At 33.8% G+C, this 24,443-nt stretch overlaps 3 protein-coding genes across 3 annotated transcripts; 2 read left to right on the top strand and 1 right to left on the bottom strand.

Moving 5' to 3' along the window:
• Window positions 1–6,786: 6,786 nt before the first annotated feature.
• LOC21397699 (FKBP12-interacting protein of 37 kDa) lies at window positions 6,787–11,394 on the top strand. The gene is made up of 14 exons (XM_024169562.1): window positions 6,787–6,898; window positions 7,001–7,052; window positions 7,159–7,220; window positions 7,859–7,926; window positions 8,042–8,078; window positions 8,169–8,256; window positions 8,388–8,452; window positions 8,552–8,629; window positions 9,014–9,061; window positions 9,423–9,476; window positions 9,593–9,754; window positions 10,004–10,073; window positions 10,278–10,333; window positions 10,967–11,394. Exons 1-14 carry the CDS (start codon window positions 6,872–6,874, stop codon window positions 11,099–11,101), a joined length of 1,002 nt encoding a protein of 333 aa, XP_024025330.1. The 5' UTR covers window positions 6,787–6,871; the 3' UTR covers window positions 11,102–11,394.
• A 618-nt stretch (window positions 11,395–12,012) lies between these two features.
• Window positions 12,013–15,539, bottom strand: LOC21397698. The gene is made up of 10 exons (XM_010104206.2): window positions 15,413–15,539; window positions 15,179–15,284; window positions 14,851–15,025; window positions 14,282–14,339; window positions 14,068–14,192; window positions 13,889–13,981; window positions 13,503–13,775; window positions 13,070–13,296; window positions 12,603–12,824; window positions 12,013–12,348 (listed from the first exon to the last, which is right to left on the bottom strand). The coding sequence occupies exons 1-10, from the start codon at window positions 15,493–15,495 to the stop codon at window positions 12,241–12,243; spliced, it is 1,470 nt and encodes a 489-aa protein (XP_010102508.1). The 5' UTR covers window positions 15,496–15,539; the 3' UTR covers window positions 12,013–12,240.
• A 4,599-nt stretch (window positions 15,540–20,138) lies between these two features.
• LOC21397697 (galactinol--sucrose galactosyltransferase) lies at window positions 20,139–24,400 on the top strand. The gene is made up of 4 exons (XM_010104205.2): window positions 20,139–21,530; window positions 22,639–22,816; window positions 22,939–23,306; window positions 23,786–24,400. Exons 1-4 carry the CDS (start codon window positions 20,286–20,288, stop codon window positions 24,347–24,349), a joined length of 2,355 nt encoding a protein of 784 aa, XP_010102507.1. The 5' UTR covers window positions 20,139–20,285; the 3' UTR covers window positions 24,350–24,400.
• Window positions 24,401–24,443: the final 43 nt, after the last annotated feature.

Raw genomic sequence — 24,443 nt, 5'->3', positions numbered from 1 at the left:
TTTTGTTTAGTTTGAAAGAAAGAAAGAACATAAAGTGGAAAATAGTCAAAATTTGGATTTTAAGATAGGAATCTACTAATTTCGAAGCCCACCATTTTGTCTTGTAATCTTTGTATAACTTGACAATTGGGAAAAGATTAGTAGTGAGATATCTTTATTAACTCTATCAAACAACCAAACAACTCCATCTAATCAATGACACTAAAAATATCGTTTAAGAGATTAAGAAAAAGAATTACAGCTAGCTACCTAACCAAAGAAAATTAGGTTTCTCACCAATTTTGTCAACAACCATAAGAGACACGGAAAATAAAATTTAGAAAAGAAAAAAAACAAAGATTCAGAAAGTTATATCAAAGAGAAAAACACAAACAAAATGAGGCTCTCATTTTTCCTTTAAGGTCAAGAAAATAGTTTTTACTCCTAGAAGACCTTAAGGGGCCTAGTGCTACAAAATGTCTCCGTCCACCATAAATAGTTTTCCTAACCTGAATTGATGTGTTCAAAGAATCTAAACAATTAACATTACCGACAAACCTAATTAAGTTCTCTCATATCAATCATATCAACCATATCAACCGACTCTTTTCTACACCATGAAAAAAATAAATAAATAAAACTAAGGGAAAAAAAAAAAGGGATTACTTAGAAAAGAGTTATCGTTCAAATGTATGATTTTGATGAGTGCTACCCACACGTGCCCTTTTCCAATCATAAGATGACAAGTGGCCCCATAGAAGAAGGGCACGCACATACGAGCCAATCACGGGAAGGATTGGTACACAAATTGAGGCTAAGTGTCTCCCTTTAATTATACCTCTAATGCAATTATGAGCTAATTTAGTATCGCTTAGATTTTGAAGAAATTTGCTGTGTTGAAAAAAAAATAATTGTTATAAAAAGTAATTGAGTGTTTGGTAAATTATAATTATATAAATATTGATTCTAGGGTATTATAGATATTATGAAAGTTTTATTAATTATACTTTAAGATTATTGATGCACAATCTAAAAGTTAAAATTGTCCTTGGGCTGCGTCTGATTTTGATTGTAAATTCTTCAAAAATTCTTTAAGAGTCACTTTTTATGATTTTTACGAAACACAAATTTCAGTTGTTGATGGCTAGAGAATTAATTTTAGGTTTTAAAAATCACTGCCAAACATACCTAAGAAGAAATAAATTATTAACAATATGATTAAGTTTAAGCAATTAAAAACTACTAAAGTGGTCAAATATGTTTGTTGTTTGCTTGTATCCCTTCTTAGGGCAAGATTTGGAGAAAAGGTTGTTTGTCCTTATCTCTAATATATCATATCTAATCCAAAAGGAATACAGAAAATTATACATAAAACAAACTGCAACAAGGAAAAGAACTTTTCCCCTGTTGCTGAAGAAAGAGACTAATTCAGTAGTATTGAGAATACGCTCTCATCTAGTATGAAATTTAATAGAAAACGTCGAGGATGCTTTTGTCAAAAGAAATTTTTTAAAAAAAAGAATATACCAAATAATAATAATTCAAGTATATATCAAAAGTATATCAAAAGCCAAATACAGTAGGGATATAATTTTCTACATGCGCATGTTCTTTCTTGAGATTAAACTATGTTTTCTGTATGAGTATAATAACCTAAAAATAGTATAATATTGGGATAATTATATTATTATGATATCTACGCCCATGACATTTGAAAAGCGTGTACCTTGATAGATATATACAAAAAGAAACTACTAGATATCAAAGTCATGACAAACGAATTATATGCTTACATGCACCATATCCTACCCAACATGAACATGGATTTGAATATTGTAAATAAAAAAGAAAAACAAATATTGCACCATACGTAAAACCAAACTTATAATATCTCTAAAAAAGAAATGATTAAAAAGAATTCTTTTGGTCACATTATAAAAAATATAAAAAATAAAAATGCATGTGTAAAACTTAAAAAAAAAAAAGCTCGTGTCGAGTGCCACGGGACTTTATTTAAAACGTTGACCTACATCATCCTAACCAACATGGAGATGAAGAAATCATCTACTAAATATTTCTCTGAGCTTAACGGTGATTAGATTTATTAAGTATAAATGGGGAAAAAAAAAATCCACAGTTGCATTTCAACGAGGGATGAAGAGTTCACATAATGTGTGTTTGCCATTCCTAGTGAGTGTATCATAGCATTGACCACTGAGGATTAGGCCTAAATGCAATAAATAGAAAACTTCAAAAAGAAAAAAAAAATATCACAGCTTAATTAGTGATGATTATTCAGGTTGGTTAGTAACTTAGTCTGATACATATCTTAAGAAAATCAAAATAACCCATTTTCTGTCTCCCTGTTTTCTTTTATTTTCTCCAACAAATCATTAATTCAAACATCTGGGCTTTTTCCTTTGAAATCCAAAATTATTAGGACAATTAGAGAGTGCTTATGATCATGATTCATAACACTAATATTTCACTCCTTTTTATATTTTTTATATGTATTTCTTTTTTTGCTGGAGACTCTATTTCACTTAATAACTTGGCAGACCACGCATTAACCCATTTTCTGTCTTCCTAATTTCTAAAACAAATCTTAAATTCAAACAAGTGGGATTTTCCCTTGAAACCCCAAAATTATTAGGAAAAATGAAAGAGTGCGTATGATCATATTACTAATATTTCACACTTTTTTTTTTTTAATAGTTAAGAAGGGGCAAGTCTCGCACATCACGATTATAAATAAATAAATAACTCATATTTTACTTGATAACTTGATTGAGCATGCATTTCTATTTCATGAAAATCTATGGTCAATCAAAGCACATGTTTGGGACAGCTTTTTAAAAGTTGTTTTTGGTGTTCTGACTTCAAAAACTGCTTTTAAAAGTGTTTAAATGATCTGTCAGAAGTGCTTTAACTTTTCAGAAAAGCTTACAGTTAAACTATAAAATGAGACTTCCAAAAAAAAAAAACACACTTTTGAATAGACTTTAAAACTTGTACAAGAGTTCACTAAGACATTATAAATTTCATTACAATACTTTTATTATTTATTAGAAAATTTAAAAATTACTTTGACACATTAAACTATTACATTCTAAACACTTTGAAAAGCCACAACTTTTACTTCCCACAAGGTGCTTGAGTTCTGACGGCTTTGTATGTATTCTGACGATGCTGCAACTCACGATCTTCTCTGGCAGCGGCTTCAGATTGATCGACATGGTCGGTGTTTGCGACGGAATTTGGCTGGTGGTCGTGATAACAGAGTTTGGTTGACGTTCACACACATATCAAAGAGATTAAGTGAGGTGAAGAGAGAGAGAGAGAGGTCAGAGAGATTGAGGGAGGTGAAGAGATAACAAGTGAGGGAGAGGGAGAAAAAGTGAGAGAGAGAGTGAAAAAAATTAATGGACCTAATGACGCTTTTGAAAACATGTATTTTTTTTATTTATTTTAGGGGTATTCTCTTTTATAGCGAAACATCTCGTTGATACCTTATATTTTCAATAATATTAAAATGGTACCTTCAACTTTAAAGAAACATTTTTTCGGTACTTTGAGACTCATTTTTAGGACATAAAATGTCCAAACCGCCCTTTTCATTAATCAAATAGAGACTAATAATTTAAAAATATTTTCTTAAAACATTTTAACTTATTTTGATTTTTTAATTTTTAAATGTTTTAAAGTATTTTCTTAACTTTTTTAAAAATTATTAGTTTGTTGTTAATGAGTGAGAACGGTATAATGAACATTTTACATTCTAAAAATCGCTCTAAGAGTACTGAAAGAACGTATGTTTCTTTAAAGGTGAACGTATCATTTTAATATTATACAAAATATAGAGTACCAGTTAGATGTTTTACTGTAACAGAGGATACCAACATAATTTTAACTCTTAATTTTATGAAAATATAGGGTACCCTCGAGATACATATATGCATAAACACATGGTAACAAAATGATTTTTTTTCCTAACATACATACATATATTGATAAATAATTATTATCTATTCCTAATTACTAAGTGAGAATAGCCCTTATTCTTTTTTTTTTCCCTTTTCTTTAGCTTCTTTTCCCCTTTTTTTAGCTCTTTTTTTTTTATAAGGTTTTTCTAAGTTTTTGCTTTTGCTTTTTCTTTTTCCGTCCCTTACCTTTTTTATTACATCTTTCAACTTTTTCCTATATGTTTTTAAATATATACTCATTTAAATACTCTTTTACGGTTATTTAAAATATTTATTTATTTTCTTAATTACTCTGTTGAAATAATTTATTTTTAAATGTGTCTCTACATAAAGATTTTTTTCTTTGTCCTCGTAAATTTTGAGTTTAGTTATGAAACATTTTACACACTAATAAAGTGTGTGTAATACTTCACACAAGGTTTCTTTCATGTCTTTTTTCCCTCTCTTATACTTTAAATTTTTTTTCTGCATTTATCTTCATTTCTTTCATCTTTTCTTTTTTCTTTCTCTTTTTATTTTCCCAACAATTTGCTTTTGACTAGTGTATAATATTGCATAAAAAATTCATAGTTTTGTAAAATATAAATATTTTGTCTAAAACGTAAAGATAGAGTACAAAGTCAGGGGATTTAAGGATGTTTATGTCGGAAGGAGGAAGGAAGAATAGATCGGACTGGGAGCTGGCATCTTTAACTTGGTTAAGGGTCTGTTTGACAGAGTTTTTACTTTTGTTTTTAACCAATAAAAGAAGAGAAATAAAAATTGTGACTTTTCAATAAGTGTTTAGAATAAATAGTTTAATGGGTCAAAATAATTTTTAAATTTTCTAATAAGCAATAAAAGCGTTAGAATTAAGTTTATAATGTCTTAATTTAAGTCTGGTACAAGTTTTAAAGTCTATTCAAAATTCACAATTTCTGACTTAGATTGAAAATTCTTCTGAAAAGCCATAGCACTTTTAACAGATCATCCAAACACTTCTAGAAGCAGCTTTTAGACCTAAGAAGCCAAACGCAGCGTTTAGAAAGCTCTCCCAAACAGGTCCTGAGTAGTTGAGGCCTAAAGTTTAGGTTATTTACAGTAACATCTATTTGGAGCACCTTGAATCTAAAAATGTCTTATCTATTTGTTTATTTACGAAAGTATCCACTAGCATATACACAAAGATGTTTATATCATTATATAATGAAAAAGGGAAAAAATAATGAAGCAAAAAAAATAGGAAAGTTTCCAAAATAAAATCATAATTTGATTTTAGATGTAAAAGTCAAATGAAATATGAATATTACATTTAATGAAAGTTGCTTATTAAGTTTCTCTAAATAAAACAATAAAAGCATCACATAATTTTTAAAAAAGGAATGGAAAAAAACGGCACTCTTCTACCGCACCTCCATCGTCCTCTAAAGAAACAACAGTGCACAATCTGTAAATACGGAAGAACACGGTTAATGTATAAATGAATATAAATTTTCATTAATATAAAGATAAATATCATTATGGAATCAAACTTGTAAAACATAAGACACACAAAAAATGTATTTAAGAATAAGTATTTTCATTATTTTAACAGAGTACGAAATCTGAAACTACAATTATGAGGTATGAACTCATAAAGAGATTTTTCATTACTGTAATGATAATATCATTATAGACAAGAATGAATATAACAGTTCGCAACAAAATAACAATTATCTCCGACGAGTTCTTAAAATATGAAAAATCATAAATGTGATGACTTAATCTTCATTATCAAAATGAATATCATAAGTAAAAATACATAAGAAACATGATAATGAAGAAACGAATATGCATTTTCATTAATATAATGATAATATCTTCATGAAATAGAACTTATAATATATAAAAAAAAAACACAAAAATGTACCCATCAATAAGCATTTTTATTATTTTAACAGACGTATATCATTATGAAACAGAATGAATATAAAAGTTTACAAGAAATTTAAAATAACAAAAATACACGACACATGAATGCATAAAGAAAACATTTCATTACTATAGTGATATTATCGTTACAAACAAGAATGAACATGAAGTGAAAAATAAACGAAATTGAATTCATGACATAAAGTGGTACATAGGAAAATTAAATTGGCTTACATTTTACAAACTTTTTCTCTCTTGCACCTCTTCTTAGTTGCCCAACGAAGATCAACTTTGAAGCTAGATAATTCAAATACGAACATAGAGATCACCATCAATAATAGAACTCATGTCACATATTTGCGTTTAGAAATTAAATTTATGAGGAGAGAAAAAGGAAAGCGAGTGTTTTAAGCAACTAAGGCGGGTAGACCAAATGCCTGCGGACAAAATGCAACGATTTTTTTTTTTTTTTTTTTTTAACAAGGGGGAGAGAAACTCCTAATTTAAAATACCATATCAAGAATAAATCAATTTAATTGATAACAAAATATTAAATGAGATCAAAAGGAAAGTCAAATTCTTAAAATAATCAGAAAAAATATTCTTATATTATTATAAAAAAAAAATACCATACATGAAACATGCTCAAAATAAACCATAAGGATAAATCTGGTATAAAATATTCCTTATTTAGGATAAGTGGATATTTCTGTAATATTGTATAAAAGTAGACATTCAGTAGAGGTTTTATTTTATGTAATTACTTCCCTAAACTTTAGTTCCAGAACTCTACAATTCTAACCGGGCTAAGATTAATGGGCTACACATTTTGGGTACAAACTACCTTAATGGACTAAGATCTCAGGCCCATAATAACAAAACCATAGCATGGAACTGCATGTACCTGATACCCACACTTCCTCTTCTTCTTCTTCCTGTTCGTATGAACCCTTTGAGCCCTCACTGGTCTACTTCCGATTTCTGGAGAAGCAAATCCCGAGAGCTTTACCAGCGTTTCTATGGCATCCCACAACCATATTGACGACGTAAGTCTCTATCCCTTAGCCATTGTACTGTTTCTACTCTCGTTTCTGTAACTCTAGGGTTTTGTTTTCCGCTATTTCTGAATTCGGATTCTGAAAATTCAGGACGATGATTTCGGCGGCGATTTTCCTGGAGCTCACAGTTCCAGGCGTTCTGGTTAGTTTCTCTTTCCTCGGATTCGAATTTCGGCTCTTAATGTACCAGTTTGTTCGCTGATTTTCGGTCTTTTTGTTTGTTTTTTCGATTTTGGTTGAAAATTTAGGGAACAAGAGAGGATTTGGGGACCTCGAGGACGATGAAGACGACTTTTTTGGCTCGAAGAAGGTATTGAAGTTGTTCTCGTACTCTTTTTAGCGACATACGAATGATTATTTGCGAGAATTTCGTCGAATTTGTATTTACTAAGTCGTATGCAATTCCTCTTAAGTAGAAAAATTACGAGAATTTGTATAGTCGTGACAGATGAAAACATATCAAAGCTAGAATCTTTTTTCCTTTTTAGTTATTGACTCATATAAATAGGCATGGAAGTGAGACTTTATTGGAAGTTCGTTCGTGATTCGATGTGGTCTTATTTAAGTAATGCAAGATCAAAGCCTTAGTTGTTGTATTGAAGACGGCAAAAAATGCCAATTTAGTTATGGTAGAATTTGTATTGTTGTAAAAGATGAAAAGTTTAAAACATATCAAAGCTAGATTTTTTTTTAATTTTTGGTTATTCACAACAATGCTGATATAAATAGGTGTGAAGTTGAGAGAATTTTTTGGAAATTTGTTTGTGGATTTTGACGTGGTCTAAATCTAATTTGAGCAGTGGAAGAAAAAAGCTTTGATTGTTGTGGTGAAGACGACGAAAAATGATAGTTATGGTCGAAGATGGTGGGAGTTTGAATGATGACCGTCATGTTTTGGGTTGAAAAAGTTTGGTTGAGGACTTATGACAGTTTATTTATTACACGCAGGCTAACTCAAAAGTTGAAGAAACTGCTCCTGGGGTAGCAACAGGAATGATACTGTCTCTTCGTGAAAGGTATCTTAAGGTCTCAAAGTTCTTATGTTTAAGTGCTGTGCGATGATTAGATGCATTACTTTTTAACTTCATTAGATCTACTGTTTATATATCGTTCTTCGATTTTCTCTTGCAGTCTTCAAAATTGCAAAGACAACCTTGCAACATACAAAGTACGCATTAATTTTCACAATATTATCTGGTTGCAAATTCCATTTGCCGGAACAGCTATTGTTTATTAATTTAAACAAATTTTTCTTCAGACGGAACTTGAGGCGGCAAAATCTGAGATTCAAAGGTGGCATTCTGCATTTCAGAATGAATCCTTCATACCTATGGGGACTACTCCTGGTCAGCCTCATCTTAGAATATTGGGGTTTTCTTGTATTTTATGCCATGCTATTGTGTGCTTCATATATGTGCTCTACCACAGTTAACCCCCATTAAATCCAAAAACGTTGATTTTGGCGTTTCTTGTGCAGAACCTAAACTGGTAATCAATTACCTTCAGAGCCTGAAGAGCTCTGAGGAGTCCTTGCGAGAACAGGTTTAATCTTGGATATTCCTTTGTTTTTTTTATCAATAAACATGCGGATTCATGTTTTCATGCATCATAATTCTACTTTCTTCTCTCACATTTATTTAGTTAGAAAAAGCAAAAAAGAAGGAAGCTGCATTCATAGTGACATTTGCAAAACGAGAGCAGGAGATAGCAGAGCTGAAGGTGAGTTCTCTTTGCTTGTCTTTTTCTTGTAGATGATGTTGTATGCATGTGATAACACAGATTGACTCTTTTTAGAGTGTGTCCATGATTTTGCATATTCAGTTGGTTAGAACTTTTTATTTACAGAAAAATAAAGCAAAATGATATGACAAGAGTATGCCACCTTAAGGACACTATTATTTTTAAAAAGTGGCACACACACACACACACACACACACACACACACACACACACACACACACACTCCTGCAGCTTGGTTTTTTAAACCAAAGACTTGCTACCTTAACTCCGTTACTTGACAAAAAACAGCTGATTTTTTTTTCCTTCCTTGAATTATAATTTTTTATGTTTTGTATGACACCAAGTTTATTGTTGACTACACAGAGTTCAGTTCGAGAGTTGAGAGTACAACTGAAGCCACCATCAATGCAGGTGATTCCTAATACTGTAGTCCATCTAAGTAGATTTCTCTAATAGTGGATTCACTGGCTTAAAGGCTATAATCTTTTGCTTATTTTATCTTTTAATTGCCAATTTTAGAAGTTCATTATTGACATTTTTGGTTCTCCTAACAATGAAAGTTTTCTTAAGTTCATAACTACCAAAGGGGGCAGGGCAATTTGTTCCTTCTTCTTTTTCTATGAAGAGAATGTATCTGGTCTCCGCATTATTGGTGCGGTGGATCTTAAAGTCGTTTCGGTTCCCCCCCACCACCCCTCCCTGCCTTTTTTTTTTTCTTCTTTTGTATCTTTGGACTTTGCTCATGAATTTCTTATGTGGCTAATTCTTGCAGGCAAGGAGGTTGTTACTAGATCCAGCAATCCATGAAGAGTTTACACGTTTAAAGGTCTGTAGTACTTGACGCATGCAATAACCTTAAGATTACTGGTGATACCTAAAATATTATATATGCTCATATTCAGGTTTTAAGTCTGAATTTGTACTTTCTGTGATGCGTTTCAGAATTTAGTTGAGGAGAAGGACAAGAAAGTGAAGGAGTTGCAGGATAATATTGCTGCTGTCCAATTTACCCCTCAAAGCAAGATGGGAAAGATGCTGATGGCTAAATGTAGGACCTTGCAAGAGGAAAATGAGGAGATTGGAAATCAAGCTGCTGAGGGAAAGGTGCTGTCACTGCGTTTGCCTTATTTTATATGTTACTGCCTTACTGGTGTTACTTTAGAGTGTTGTTTTTAAGGCTGGGGTTGTTCCAATATCCGGAATTATGTGAAAAATTGTGAGTAAATAAACCAGTCGTTTTTGGTGAACAAATGTGATTTCTCTATTCTTGGAGCAATTTTGTATCCTCTTAATTATCTGTTGTTACTTCAGACGGATCATCTAATTTATATGATTTGTGTTATTGTTCCGCAGATGCATGATTTGGCTATGAAACTTGCTTTGCAGAAATCCCAAAATGCAGAACTCAGAAATCAATTTGAAGGTCAGTAATATGCGAGTTCAAGTCTCTAAAGAAGAGTTAAAATCTCCTCCATAATATTGTTGCTTCCGTAACAGTTTCTACAAAGTTGATCCTATCGTATGGTATTCTTAGTAACCTTTAACATCTTTCGAGTGAGATTGCTGCTTCTTTTAAACGTAATGTCAACCATGACTTAGTAATCCTTTCGTCCGCTTTATCTTACAGGACTGTACAGACAGATGGAGGGGCTAACAAATGATGTGGAAAGATCAAATGAAATGGTAATTATTTCTCTACCTTTTTCTTTCCGTCCATTTATTAGTTCAATTTAATATTAACGTAGAAGTCAGTAAAATGGAGATTAAAGGCTGGAAAGTGAAGAGTAAACCAATTCCCGGTATAGTTCCATTAACAGGCTCTCTGTGTATTGGAAGAAAGCAAGCTGCTTAAAATTACAATTATCCAGTCTAAAACCTCATTAGGAAAAAGAGTACATATACTCTTTTACTACCAAACGACAAAGTAAACCATAACTAAAAATACCACAGCTGCGCCAAATGACGACCCATTCGTCCCAACATCAAATATAGCATCAAATTCAACACAACTTTACAAATTGTAAATTATTCACTTCATCTGCTGTTCACTTGTGGTTATATTCCATTAGCTCAGCTGCCATATATTTGAAACTGGCATTGTGTAGTTTAGGGATCATTTTGGCTGGTACAAAAATGCACTATTGTTGAGTTAGATTTGCGTAATTAGTTTTTTCTATGATCATCCAGATTTTGGGCAGTGATTATTATGCGATTTGGCTTCATTTATATTGATAATTCTGACACCAAAACTAGTGCATCAGACAGACATGAAATTATGCATTTACATGATATACTTAAAAAGAATCTTTTATTCAGGTGCTTATAATGCAAGAGAAGCTGGAAGAGAAGGACCAGGAGATCCAAAAGCTTAAACAAGAGTTGCAACAGAGAAGTTCAATAGAGGAGAAAGCTGATTCACCATCTGATAAAATTAAGACTGAATTGACTTAATGCGAAGCTGATAACTGAAATATATAAACTTGGCGGAATTTTGTAGAATATTATTCTCTCTCTCCTTGTTATTTGTACATTAAACATTAGTTATATTTTTTGTCGTACTTTTTAACCAAAATTTGTAATGTAGGCACCGAGGCAATCCTACAAGGTAGGATGGCTCATCATCTGGTGATTGATGGTTCCTTACAATAATTTCCAAAGTGGCTTGGTAAAACATGGTTAGGTATCAAGTCGCAGGACAAAATGTCTTATCAAAACTCATGCCAATCAATGGATCTAACACTTTTCACGAAGGGATTTGGTGATTGTTTTTAAGGTCTTATTTAGAAGATGGCCTAAGTTTTATTAAAGGAAGATTCTCTTATACGCCCCGATAGTTAAGTTTTTTTAACTATTAGATCTGTATATTTTTTAATTTTTACGTGATTTTATATAAATTTAACAAATAGAAAACTTAAGTCTCGTTCATTTCGCGGATTCGAGTTTTCAATTCGAGCTGAGATGTGACATTTTCTGAGAGTTTTTCACTATAGCAGAAAAAGTTAGATGTGATATTTTTTGAGAATTTTTTACTGTAAAAACTTAAAACTGAAAACTCGAATCGGTGAAATGAACGAGACCTTAATCTATCGGTAAATTAGTGTATCAGAAAAAGTCCATTAAATTGGAAAAATGAGCATTTTTTGATTAACTTTAGTTTATAATTAATTAACTTGATGATTCATTATTGATTAATTAATATAAATTAGTGATTAATTATTGAAAAATTGATGGTAGCTTGATTGGCTATGGTTTATTATTGATTCAGCTTTTTCCCTTAAAACAAATTCGGGCATTTGTCTAAAAAAATAAAAAGTTCAGTCATTTATTAAAAAGAGTGACTGAAAAGTCTATAAAATGTGGGCTTTTTAAAAAAAAAAATAATAATAAATAAAAGAAAGTCGATCATGGGATACTGTTGCTCAGGAAGAAAAGAAAAGAACATAACTTGAGGCTCTTTCTTATACACCATACATTCAAGTTGCCCTTGTATACATTCTGATGAGCAGCACAAAAACTCAGGAAAAAAAGAAGAAAATGAACAGGAAAAAAAATGGACAAAAATATGGTGAAAATGCATGTTATCTATCTCATTAATGTCTTGATCTTCCCCTAGGCCACCCCAATCCAGCATTGCCAATATTTCCTTCTGCTTGAAGCGGTTCGATCAAGCCCTTTGTAGTCTTTCCCAATGCCTCCCCCTGGCCGCATCGTAAATGAGAGGCAGAGAAACTGGGTGAGATTGGATGGTAATAATGATGTAGCGGAAGCGTAACGAAGTAAGCATTAAGCAAAACAAGGAAAATAAATTTTGCACATGAATGGATAACGGATAGTGGTAAATCCCCGTGATACAATGTAAAGTGCAATTTAATTTTGGACATGAATGGATAACTGATTTCAGTTCTCCAATAAACAAAGTTTCTGGAAATTTCAATAAGTTAATTGGATTTACCTCCTTCCAGCCCATGTTTTTAAGGATTTTTTGGGCATAACTGCCAGCTCCAAATGATATGTTCAAAGCCTCGGCTGCAGCTTCCTCTGTGGAGGCTGAAACAGATGACGATGAACAATCGTTATGATCGACCATAGAATTCTTTTGTCCTGGAGCAACACCAAAACCACCATGCAATGCTCTTCTCTCAGCAGCTCTGTCCCTATATGAATAGCTTCTACTCTGGCAGTTGGACAAAAGGAACGTTACTGTCGAGAAAAAAAGGCGAAAAAAAGGAAACACACACACACACACAGATAGAAAGATGAATTTCCAGGCACAAAACATGATATTGCTTACAGTTCAAAGGCAACTACTTCTGAGTTTGTGGTTACAGTTTTGTGATAGATACATGGACTGTTAAGCCAGAAGAGCCCGACAAGAACAGGTAAAGTTCAGCCACGAATTAAGTTGATGATCAAAGTTACCTTTTCAAATGAAGGGAGCTGATATTCCGACGGAGGCAAATCACTCCCAACTAAATCTTCACATGCAGTTTTTGAGTCAGCTTTTCCCCTGGACTTAGAGAGGGGAAGAGATTGTTCGTGAAATGATAATTCAGGAAACCCCCAGTCCTTGGTTGGGTTAGAAGAATCGTAGGCTGACAGGGAAGCTAAGAATCTTGCACTAGGATTCTGCAACCGATATATTTGCCCTAGCACAGAAAAATAAATCAGCCATACAAATTCAAATTCTGTAACCACATATAAACATGTAGATGCAGAGTGTACGAGATCTGATAAATTATAACCGTTCTTAATGCCATACAGCAACCACACAGAGTATATAACCAAATAAACGATCTTTCATGAATCAAGCAAACACTCTATGCATTGTCAAATAAATGGAAGGAAGGCTAACCTGATTTAACTCGTACCAGATTGTGATGCACTTCACATATTGGAGCAGTTCTTAGAAGACCTCCACCAGAAGGCATCGAGGGATGAAGCTTAGCGGACTTCCTCATCAGTCTCCCCACAAGCTTGGCAGTCTCACCTTTTCCATCTTTTCTAGACCCCTGAACCATTGACCAATCCCACAAATCCACAGTAGGGACCTCTGGGATTGGCTCTTCTGAAGATCGAATGACTTGACCATATTGAGCTCTCCAGTTCTCTTCTTCCCATGAAGCACCTGTGTCGATGAGATTCTTATGTGTTAAGCTTAAGCTCCATTGCTAATGCATTACCCAAAACTTAAACAAATTGATTCCTTAAAGTAAATCTTATAATACAAAACAAAAATACCTTCAGCTGATATGTGTTCACTTGAATGAGTTATGTCATGAGGGTCATCTGGAATCCATTCGCCTTCCTCTAACTCGTATGTATCATTATCCCCTGGAGCCAATCAAACAAGTCCATTCAACGTTCTGTTCTCGTCATATGGATACTTAACCAACGATGTAGAGGAGAGAAGGACAAACCATCGGCTTGAAACTCTAACTTCTCCACCTCATTTGCTTTTGAGGAAGTTGTCTTGTCAGCACCATCGTGGACTTCTTTGTTTGAATAGCCAGACAAATAAAGATCAATAAGCGTATCTTCTAACCTTAAGAACAGTGAAGAACTACAGTTAGCAAATTGATTTTGTATCAATGGTGATAACAATATGGATAAACAACCACACATTCTGCACACCATTCTGATGGAGGTGGGGGATTCTCAGGTGAATGACTTCTTCTGCATTCCATATTTCCTGAAAGAAAAAAAAAAGACTATTTAATGTATTGAGACACCCAAAAGAACGATCGAGCAATACAGATGTCTATCTAAATAAGAAAATAAGATGCTAAGTTTTTCAAAAGAACATCAGCATCCATAATTAGGTCTGTTAAGAACCTAAATCTCCGGGTACAATAATGCCGAAACAATCATAATTGTGTGTGTATTTTTCCTATTCGATTCCTTGATGTGAATACAAGATAATTTCATCTTGTCTTATAAAAAACAGGCACATTTACCCAGTAACATGTATTAGAACCAAACAAATAACAAAAGATCAGATTCTCATTACTGGTAGTGGTAACTCCTACAACTTCCTTGACTCACTGAACCAAATAAACTCAGGAAAAAAAAAAATACTTGAGATTGTAACACTAGGGCTCAAGATTATAAGAAACATCAAAGATCACCGTAATTGAAATTGCAAGTTCCATCCAAATTATAACCAAAACAACGACATTTTACACAATAACAATGGCTCTTACCAGAATTTGGTTTGTCTTTACCAATTCCTTCACATTGGTTAGCGTCAATTTCAGATTCATCTCCATGCAAGAATGAGCTATTCTCAGTGTCGTTTACACGTTTTTCACACAATTCATTTCCGATTGAATTCCCAGTACCAGTTTCTTCGCTCTGAGACATTTCACATTCATCACTCTGCCAAAAAAAAAACAAAAAAACAAAGTGGCAATCAAACCAGGAAGCTCTGTAGCTAATTATTCTCAGAAAATAATCAAGAAAGCAAAAAAAATCAAGATAGGAAAAATAGTGAAAAATCAGAAAAAATGAAGAGAGAAAGGAAATTGAAACCTTAATTGAATCAAGAAGTACGTAATTTCCATCCTCGAATTTGTAGTAGAGACCATCTCTGCTGCTGTAGTACCAACCGGCGTTTGGGTCGTGATAAAATCCACTACTGCAGTTTGAATTAAAATCCATTAAAGAAATATATAAAGAAACAATATACAAATATATATACGTATCTCTCTCTCTCTCTCTATATATATATATAGAGAGAGAGAGAGAGAGAGAGAGAGAGAGAACCTGGCATGGAAGTAAAGCTGAGAGCTTTGGTCCCAAACAAACAAGGAATCGCTGTTCTCAGAATTTGGTGAATCGGACTCCATGGGTGACTGTTAGAACCCGGCATGTGCTTTGCTTCCCTCTCTGTTTTTCTTAGGCAAAGTTTGACGAGCAAAGGATTTTGACTTTACGCTTTAATTGATAAATTTTTTTAATTAAATAATTACACTAATAAAAAAATATTTATTAAAAATAAAGATTAAAAGTAAAAATTAATTAAATAATTACATTAATAAAAAAATATTTATTAAAAATAATTGATAAAAATTTAAATTCAGACACTAATGGGTTGTTTTTTTGTATTTTTGAGTTAGGGTAACTTGAGTGATGATCTTGAGTTGAGTTTAAGTTATAACTTGAGTTAAAGTTGTAATTTGAGTTAAAGTTGTAACTTGAGTTTGTGTTTGGACGTGCACATTTAAGTTATGATTTAAAATGAGAATCTTGTTGAGTTTGTGTTTGGGTGGGTCAAAATTTAAATTTGTATTTAGATAGTATTTTAATAAAAACTCAATGATGATGAAAAATTTTAATAAGGTATATGGGTGGGGTTTTATTCGTTTTTTCGTTGTAAATGCATAGAAAAAAAAATCATCTCAATTAAAATTAAAACGAAAAAGTTATTGCATTTGTAAGAATAGAAAAAATATTATTCATTAACTTGAGTTCGAGTTTATGAACTCGAGTTAAAAGAGAGAGGGTTGTTCTTTTGGAGTGTAATTTGCGTGTAGTTTTTGAGTTGAATTTGAGTTATAACTTGAGTTAAAGTTGTAACTTGAATAAAGTTGAGTAAAGTTGAATACAGTTGGAACTTAAAAGAACGTGAACTTGAATAAAGTTGTAACTTGAGTTTAAACTTTTTCTAAGTTTTGTTGTAAAAGAACAACCCCAAACTCGAGTTTAAACTTAATTCAAACTCAAATTTTAAAAAAAACATAAATTTAAATAAAATTATAACTCGAATTTAAATTTTTCACGAGTTTCGTTACAAAAGAACAGCCTTAAATTTTTTATTTTTAAAGCGAAGAAGCCGTTAGATAGTGTTGTGAGTTGGGTTGATTGGGAGCTGAGACAAGAGCCCAAATTATCCCAAAACTAAAACAGGGTCGCTCTTTACACATGACAAAATTTAGGTTTATCTCTTTGTCGTATATATGCAACGCTTCGTTCTTCAATATGATCTTTGGACATGTCGTTCGAGTGAGAGATCAACATATATACATATATATATATATATATAAGTTTCTAGGGTTAATCTTATTCCTAAACTTTAATCTCATTCTCACTTTATTTTATAAATTTTAAATTAATCCCATTTAAGTCTCTTTTATGAGAATATTTTGCTAATGTTAGACCTAAAAAAAAATTAAGTATAATCATATGTAGTTTTATATATTTACTTTAATAGATATTTAAATAAAAATACCGTACGATTAGATTATTCTCTTTTTTTTTTTTTATCTTAAGAAATTTTAATAGAAGAGGTTAAGTAAGAATAATATAAAATTTAAAAGGTAAAATAAAAATTTTAAAAATTTAAGAGACAAATTAAAAATGATTTTAAAAATTCAACATTACCTGTCGTAATAATCAAAGTTGCTAATATATTTACAGGAGAGGTGACACTAGCAGATGATTGTTTTTTAACAGATCAAAAAGTCGTAGAAGAAATAAACTAATATATATATATATATATATAACGAGAACTCTTTGGAATTTTCTAGTAGAAGATGACCCACAACGGGGATTATATCTTATATATTGCATGTAATAAATTATTGGATAAAAAAGCAGCTGGCTACCAAGATGACGCAAATCACATTGCATCTGTCCCCAAATACATTATATATACATTTTATAACAAGAAGTTTCCAACTTCCAATGATACATTCTTCTTCTTCTTCTTCTTCTTTTTTTAATTTTTTAATTTCCTTGTTTGTGAAATTTCCAACTTCCAAATGATATTACATTGTTTTTTTTTCTTTTAAATTTTTATTTCCTTGCTTGTGGACAGGGGCGGAGACACTTGAGGGAGGCCCAGTCCCCCTGAAATTTTATAATTACAGTTTTTATTTTTATTTCTAAAATATTTTCAATTATCTCCCAAATTATTTTAGAGAACCCAGATTTTAATTTTATGTATATTCATATTTATAAAACTTTTTAAATATTTAGATTATACCATAATTTTTAACCCTTTAGTACACTAATAATTCAAACTTAAAATCCGGAAGCAAAAAACAAAATAAATATACTACTATATAAATTAATAATTTTGTAAACTTTAAACTGTAGAAAGTGAATTAACACTATTAGAGGTTTGAATAAGTTGAATAAAAGAAAAAAAAAAAAAAAAAAAAAAAAAAAAAAAAAAAACGGCTAGACAATTATTTTTCTTTAAAATTTTAAGAGTTATTTTTTACAACGAAACTCAGAAAAAGTTTGAAGTCGAGTTATAACTTTATTTAAGTTCATGTTATTTTATAAAATTTGAGTTTGAACTCGAGTTTGAGGCTAAACTCGAGTTTGAGTTTTCCCTTCAACTTGAGTTCATAAACTCGAACTCAAGTTAATGAACAATATTTTTTCTATTATTAAAAATGTCATAACTTTTTCGTTTTAATTCTGATTGAGATGATTTTTTTTCTATGCATTTAGAAGGAAAAGACGAATAAAACCTCACCCTTATACCTTATTAAAATTTTTCATCACCATTGAGTTTTTATTAAAATACTATATAAATATAAATTTAACCTTTGACCCACCCAAACACAAACTCTTGTGGACGTTTGGTTCATGGATTCAGAATCATGATTCAGAACTATTATCGATTTACGTGTATTTTTTGTGAGAGAAAATACTGTAGTGAACTACGAATCATGATTCAAATCATGACACGAATACACCAACCAAACGCACCAAGATTCTCAATTCAAATCATAACTCAAATGTGCACATTTAAACACAAACTCAAATTACAACTTCAACTTAAGTTATAACTCAAACTTAACTTAAAATCATCACTCAAGTCACCATAACTTAAAAATATAAAAGAACGGTTTAACCCACTTCCCTCCGAAAAAAGTTTCTGGCTCCGACACTTTTGTGGAAGCAATTATGTTACATTGTTGACAACGTTCTTCATTGTCTCATGAAAATTGGATATATTACCCCAAAAGTATATGCAATGCTAAAATTGCTAATTCAACGTACAATGTCATCGTGTTCAATTCAATAATTGCTAATTATTGAAGCTGATATATAACAAAAGAGAAAGAGTATGTGGTAATTTAATCTTGATGAAAAATCAGAACAAAAAATATCTCTGAGATTTGTTTATTGATTAAGGAGAAAAAAAAAATCTAGTGAAGGAAAATCACCCGTGTTTGTCTCGTAGACACAACGAAATCACGTGTTTTATAGGGCCGTTTAGTTCATTGATTCGAGTTTTTAATTCGAGTTGAAATGCGATTTTATGTGAGAATTTTTTTTATAGTAAAAAAATTAAATGTGACTGATTCAGAAAGTTTTTTATTGTAATAAAATTCGAATCGGTGAAATGGTATATACACCACACATAAAATAACGTGGGCAATGTAACGAAATTCCCAAAGAAAGAAAAAAAAATCAATACAGATAGTAAATGAAATCATGTGCTTCATATGTACACCATATATGTAAAATAACGTAAACACGGGCAATTTAAAGAAAGTTACGAAGAAAGAAAAATATCAATATAGAGATAAAAGGCCAAAGGAAGAAAAAAAAAAAAAAAAAGAAAAGAATCTTTTGCCAAAATTTCGCGGTCGACGAAGCTTCTCCCGAAAATCAAGCTGCGAAAGAGTAGGAGAGTAAAGAAGAAGCTCAAGAAACATCTAGAAAAGCAAAGAAGGCCGAGAAACCAGACTAACGTACTTTAAGGAGACGTAAATAGGAAAATAATAATAAAGAAAAGTTAGCTTTTGATGTGTTTTTCAAACTGCATGGACCCAACTGAGGTTGCCATTTGTTTGAATATTGCAGAGTAACAAAATCATCCGCATTCGAATTTTGAAGGACAGGCGCATACATTTATGCACACAACTGTTTGAGCTAACTGCTTTTCATAGTTGAACATTGATTAAGTAGAAGCTCTTAACAACAAAGAAGCTAAATGGAAGGAAAAGAGAATTAGGTCCCGTTTATTTTACCGGTTCGAATTTAGAATTCGAGTTTTTTTAAATTTTTTTAAAAAATCACATTTAATTTTTTTAATACAGTAAAAAATTTATATATGAAATTACATTTTAACTCAAATTAGCGAACTAAATAACTTATGATAGTCAATTATGCCCAAAGTAAAAGCAGTAAAGTATAGTAAAGGCACACATTTAATATATTACGCTACACCTACATGTCCCCTTCACTAGATTTCCGGCAACTATTTACTTTTAACCTTTAGTTAAACCGTTCATTTCTTAATTAGGGGAAAAATAAAGAGGAGAGCGCTGCTTGAGATGAAAAGACATTTTTGCCCCTACGTACACAACTTGTGCATTGTTTCTTTCTCATACTTGCGCAAAACCATAACCGAAAGATGGCACGTAGTAAAAATGGCGATGTTCTAGACTCTACCGTTTACCTCATTCCAAACTCTATATAAACCACTATCCTCTCACTTGCTCAAATCACACTAAAAACCCAACTACCAAACCACCTCTCTCTCTCTCTCTCTCTCTCCAAAGACAAAAACTTCATAAAAATCTTAGTATATACGCACGTAAATTCTCCATTACAAGGTTGTTTGTGCTTGTAGTAATACAAATATACTCAACTTGAAAAGACCAAACTAGCTATGGCGCCGAGCATAAGCAAGAACGCCCTGGACGTAATGGGGGTGATGGACGGTGACAATTTCGCCACGTCAATAACTCTCCAAGGAACTGAATTCCTGGCCAATGGCCACCCCATCCTCACCCACGTCCCTCCCAACGTCGTCGCCACCCCATCACCCTTCATGTCCTCCTCGGCCAACAACGCCAAGCCCAACAACATGTCCGTGGGCTGCTTCGTGGGTTTCGACGCCGGCTTCCCCAGCAGCCGCCACGTGGCCTCCCTCGGCAAGCTCCGGGGAATAAGATTCATGTCCATATTCCGCTTCAAGGTCTGGTGGACCACCCACTGGGTCGGATCCAACGGCCGAGATTTGGAGACCGAGACCCAGATGATGATCCTCGACAAAAACGACGACGGATCGCGCCCTTACGTTCTGATCCTCCCGACCCTGGAGGGCCCCTTCCGAGCCTCGCTTCAAGCCGGGAGGGACGACCACGTGGACGCCTGCGTCGAGAGCGGCTCGACACGTGTCGCGTCCTCGAGCTTTCGGAGCTGCGTGTACATGCACGTGGGGTACGACCCGTACGGTCTGGTCAAAGAGGCGATGAGGGTGGTCAAAGTCCATTTGGGCACGTTCCGTCTGATGGAGGAGAAAACCCCGCCGAGAATCGTGGACAAGTTCGGGTGGTGCACGTGGGACGCGTTCTACCTGAAGGTCCACCCTAAGGGCGTGTGGGAAGGCGTGAGAGCCCTCTCGGAGGGTGGGACCCCTCCCGGGATGGTCCTGATCGACGACGGCTGGCAGTCCATCGCTCATGATGAGGATTCGATCTCTGATGATCAGGAAGGGATGAATCGGACGGCTGCGGGGGCGCAGATGCCGTGCAGGCTGATAAAATTTGAGGAGAATCACAAGTTCCGGGACTATGTTAGTCCCAAATGTGGGACCCGCAAGGGAATGGGTGGGTTTGTGAGGGACTTGAAGGAGGAGTTTGGGACGGTTGAGGAGGTTTATGTGTGGCACGCGTTGTGTGGGTATTGGGGCGGGATTAGGCCCGGTGTGTCTGGGATGCCGGAGAGTAGGGTGGTGGGGCCCAAGTTGTCGAAGGGATTGGAGGCCACGATGGAGGATCTGGCGGTGGATAAGATTGTGAGTAATGGGGTCGGGTTGGTCCCACCGGAGATGGCCCACCAAATGTATGAGGGGCTCCACTCGCATCTTGAGTCGGTGGGGATTGATGGTGTCAAGGTTGATGTGATACATGTAAGTTCTCCAAACTACCTCACTTTGCTTTTTCAATGTCTGGATGCTAAATATGTTATGATCGTAATTTTTTTTTAAATATAGTTATATTTAATTTTTTAATTTTAATAAATTTATATAAAATCATACCTTAATTTAAATTAAAATTTTAAATCAATAAATTAACGAGCTTGTAAGTTACATGGAGGTCTCTAGAAGGTCAGGGGGTTTTATTTTTGGGTGTTCTGTGTTTCAAGGTTTAGCTTGTGAAATGGGAACAATTTTTGTGTCAGAAACATTTTTAATTAGAAAAGGCTTTTTAATATACGTGTCCACATCATGATGACGCCACGTGTGATTTAGTGAATTTGGAGATTAATAACGGATAAATAATGTGTTGTGGCATTTTGGAAGTGGACTTTTGATGATGTGGAACATGTTTTTGGTGTCTTTGGATGATTTACAATGGCTAGCTTGCTACTAGGTAACTAGATTGTGAAAATGTCAGCGTTAGATTCCCCTTGTTTTAAGTATTAGTTGGAATTTGAAAGAATAGAAGCAAAGATGTACAGGATAAGAATTCACACGACTCAACCAGTAGTCTTGTGTCGTTTCTGTGTCCAAAGCTGGTGTCTATAGGTGAGTTCAAGGACCTTCCTATTAATTGACTTATTAGGATTTTCTTTTTCCTTTTTATTTTTGCTTTTTTGAAATGTGTACTTGTAGGTTTATGAATAATGAATTGGAATTACTAATGGATCTAAGGCACCACCGTGATCAATACCAAACACGAACAATCTAAAGTACATAGATTATGTGAGATCAATTTTCTATTAATTACGGTGTTCTGCTGACGTTTATTTTTTAATGAATCTTCACATGCTCGGGACGCATATCTTGATGCCCTTTTGCTACTCCTGAGGTTTGATTCTTTTTTGGCCAAGTATTTTCTGTTTATGGTGCCAGTTTTGCAAATAGCTCAAGTATCCCAATTCGACTTAAATTGAGTCAGAAGTTTCACACAGCTTATATAAAAACGTTAATTATCTGTCACTTATTTGTTTCGAAACACCATTTTTGCATATTAACTAGTCTCTGCTTAATTACGCATTCAATTGCTTTGGTGCAGTTGCTTGAGATGCTATCCGAGGACTATGGTGGCCGAGTTGAGCTAGCGAAAGCTTATTACAAGGCACTAACCGCTTCTGTGAAGAAACATTTTAAAGGCAATGGAGTCATTGCTAGTATGGAGCATTGCAACGATTTTATGCTCCTGGGAACAGAGGCCATAGCTCTTGGACGTGTTGGTAATAAGTCTATTAATTTATCTAATTATTCGAATTTCTCTATAATTTTTTTGACATATTAAAATTGAACATTATTAAAGTAAAATAATGTCAATGTTGGGTTTCAATACTTGTATATATAGGAGATGATTTTTGGTGCGTAGACCCATCCGGGGATCCAAACGGTACGTTTTGGCTACAAGGGTGTCACATGGTGCACTGCGCCTACAATAGTCTTTGGATGGGGAATTTCATACACCCGGATTGGGACATGTTCCAATCAACTCATCCTTGTGCTGAATTCCATGCCGCTTCAAGGGCTATCTCTGGAGGGCCAATTTATGTGAGTGATTCCGTGGGAAGCCACAACTTCAAGTTGCTCAAAAGCTTAGCTTTACCAGATGGGACTATTCTGAGATGCCAGTACTATGCACTTCCGACAAGAGACTGCCTTTTTGAAGACCCTTTACATGATGGGAAAACCATGCTCAAGATTTGGAACCTCAACAAGGTATATATATAAGACATCACTATCTTAGAGAACAGTTATATAGTAGAATGTATATCCTAATCCATTTTCAAAATGGAACACTAGTTAAAACTCTTGGACTACATTGTTTGAATTGAGTGGGGTTGTTGGCACCATAATCCAAACTCCTTAAACTTTTCGTTTTTCGCAAATTTCTTTGTGGATTTTGAATTTGAATATAAACCCCCTAAACTTATCGTACAGCTGCAGTTTGGCCAAATTGATAATGCCGTTAAAATTAGTGACGGAAATATCAATTTGAGACACGGTGCAACAATTTGACACATTTAAGGGGTTAATTGTTAAAATTAAAAATTTTAGAGATAATTTACAAAAGTTTAGGGGGAAAGTGCAACAAGGTCTTTTATAATGAAACGTGGTGTTTGGGGGGGGGGGGTTTGAAAAGCAATATTTTTGGCTAACTAATTCATTTGTTTGTTTTCTTGTATATATGCAAACAGTACACAGGAGTTTTGGGACTCTTCAACTGCCAAGGAGGAGGATGGTGCCCCCAATCGCGGCGGAACAAGAGCGCTTCGCGGTTTTCACGCTTGGTAACCTGCTCGGCGACCCCTAAGGACGTTGAATGGAAAGCAGGGGGAAACCCAGTTCCCACTGAAGGAGTAAATGTGTTTGCAGTTTACATGTTCCAGGAAAAGAAGCTGAAGCTGCTAAAGCCTACAGAGAGCATAGAGGTTTCACTTGAGCCTTTCTGTTTTGAGCTCCTCACTATTTCTCCACTGATGGTGTTGCCCACAAAACTAGTCCAATTTGCCGCAATTGGGTTGGTGAACATGCATAACACTGGCGGTGCAATTCAGTCTATGGAAGTTGATGATGATGAAAATAAGGTCAAAATCGGAGTTAGAGGATGTGGGGAAATGAAGTCGTTTGCTTCGGAGAAGCCGGTCGCTTGCATGGTTGATGGGGTGAGTGTGAAGTTTGGTTATGAGGATAAGATGGTCAGTGTTCAAGTTCCATGGCCGAATTCTTCAAGTGAATCCATTGTAGAGTATTTGTTTTGAAATGGAATATTGCATTGTTTTGAATCAAAATCTGAAATTAAAAAAAGTGTGTTCGCCACTTTTTGTGACTCTTTATCAAATTTCAACTAAGACA

This window comes from Morus notabilis, unplaced genomic scaffold, assembly GCF_000414095.1.
Source record: "Morus notabilis unplaced genomic scaffold, ASM41409v2 Scaffold125, whole genome shotgun sequence".
In the NCBI taxonomy this organism is placed as follows: Eukaryota; Viridiplantae; Streptophyta; class Magnoliopsida; order Rosales; family Moraceae; genus Morus; species Morus notabilis.
The sequence above is the reverse complement of the archived record's forward strand: the minus strand, read 5'-3'. Positions and strand labels throughout refer to the sequence as shown.

Coding starts and splice junctions, on each gene's coding strand:
- LOC21397699 (XM_024169562.1), top strand. CDS start 6,872: ATGGCATCCCACAACCATATTGACGAC. Junction 7,053..7,158: donor TCACAGTTCCAGGCGTTCTG/GTTAGTTTCTCT, acceptor TTGAAAATTTAG/GGAACAAGAGAGGATTTGGG. Junction 8,257..8,387: donor ACCTATGGGGACTACTCCTG/GTCAGCCTCATC, acceptor TTTCTTGTGCAG/AACCTAAACTGGTAATCAAT.
- LOC21397698 (XM_010104206.2), bottom strand. CDS start 15,495: ATGGAGTCCGATTCACCAAATTCTGAGAACAGCGATTCCTTGTTTGTT. Junction 14,193..14,281: donor CCCCCACCTCCATCAGAATG/GTGTGCAGAATG, acceptor ACTGTTCTTAAG/GTTAGAAGATACGCTTATTG. Junction 12,825..13,069: donor AGCTCCCTTCATTTGAAAAG/GTAACTTTGATC, acceptor TCCAACTGCCAG/AGTAGAAGCTATTCATATAG.
- LOC21397697 (XM_010104205.2), top strand. CDS start 20,286: ATGGCGCCGAGCATAAGCAAGAACGCCCTGGACGTAATGGGGGTGATG. Junction 21,531..22,638: donor TCAAGGTTGATGTGATACAT/GTAAGTTCTCCA, acceptor GCTTTGGTGCAG/TTGCTTGAGATGCTATCCGA. Junction 22,817..22,938: donor CATAGCTCTTGGACGTGTTG/GTAATAAGTCTA, acceptor TTGTATATATAG/GAGATGATTTTTGGTGCGTA.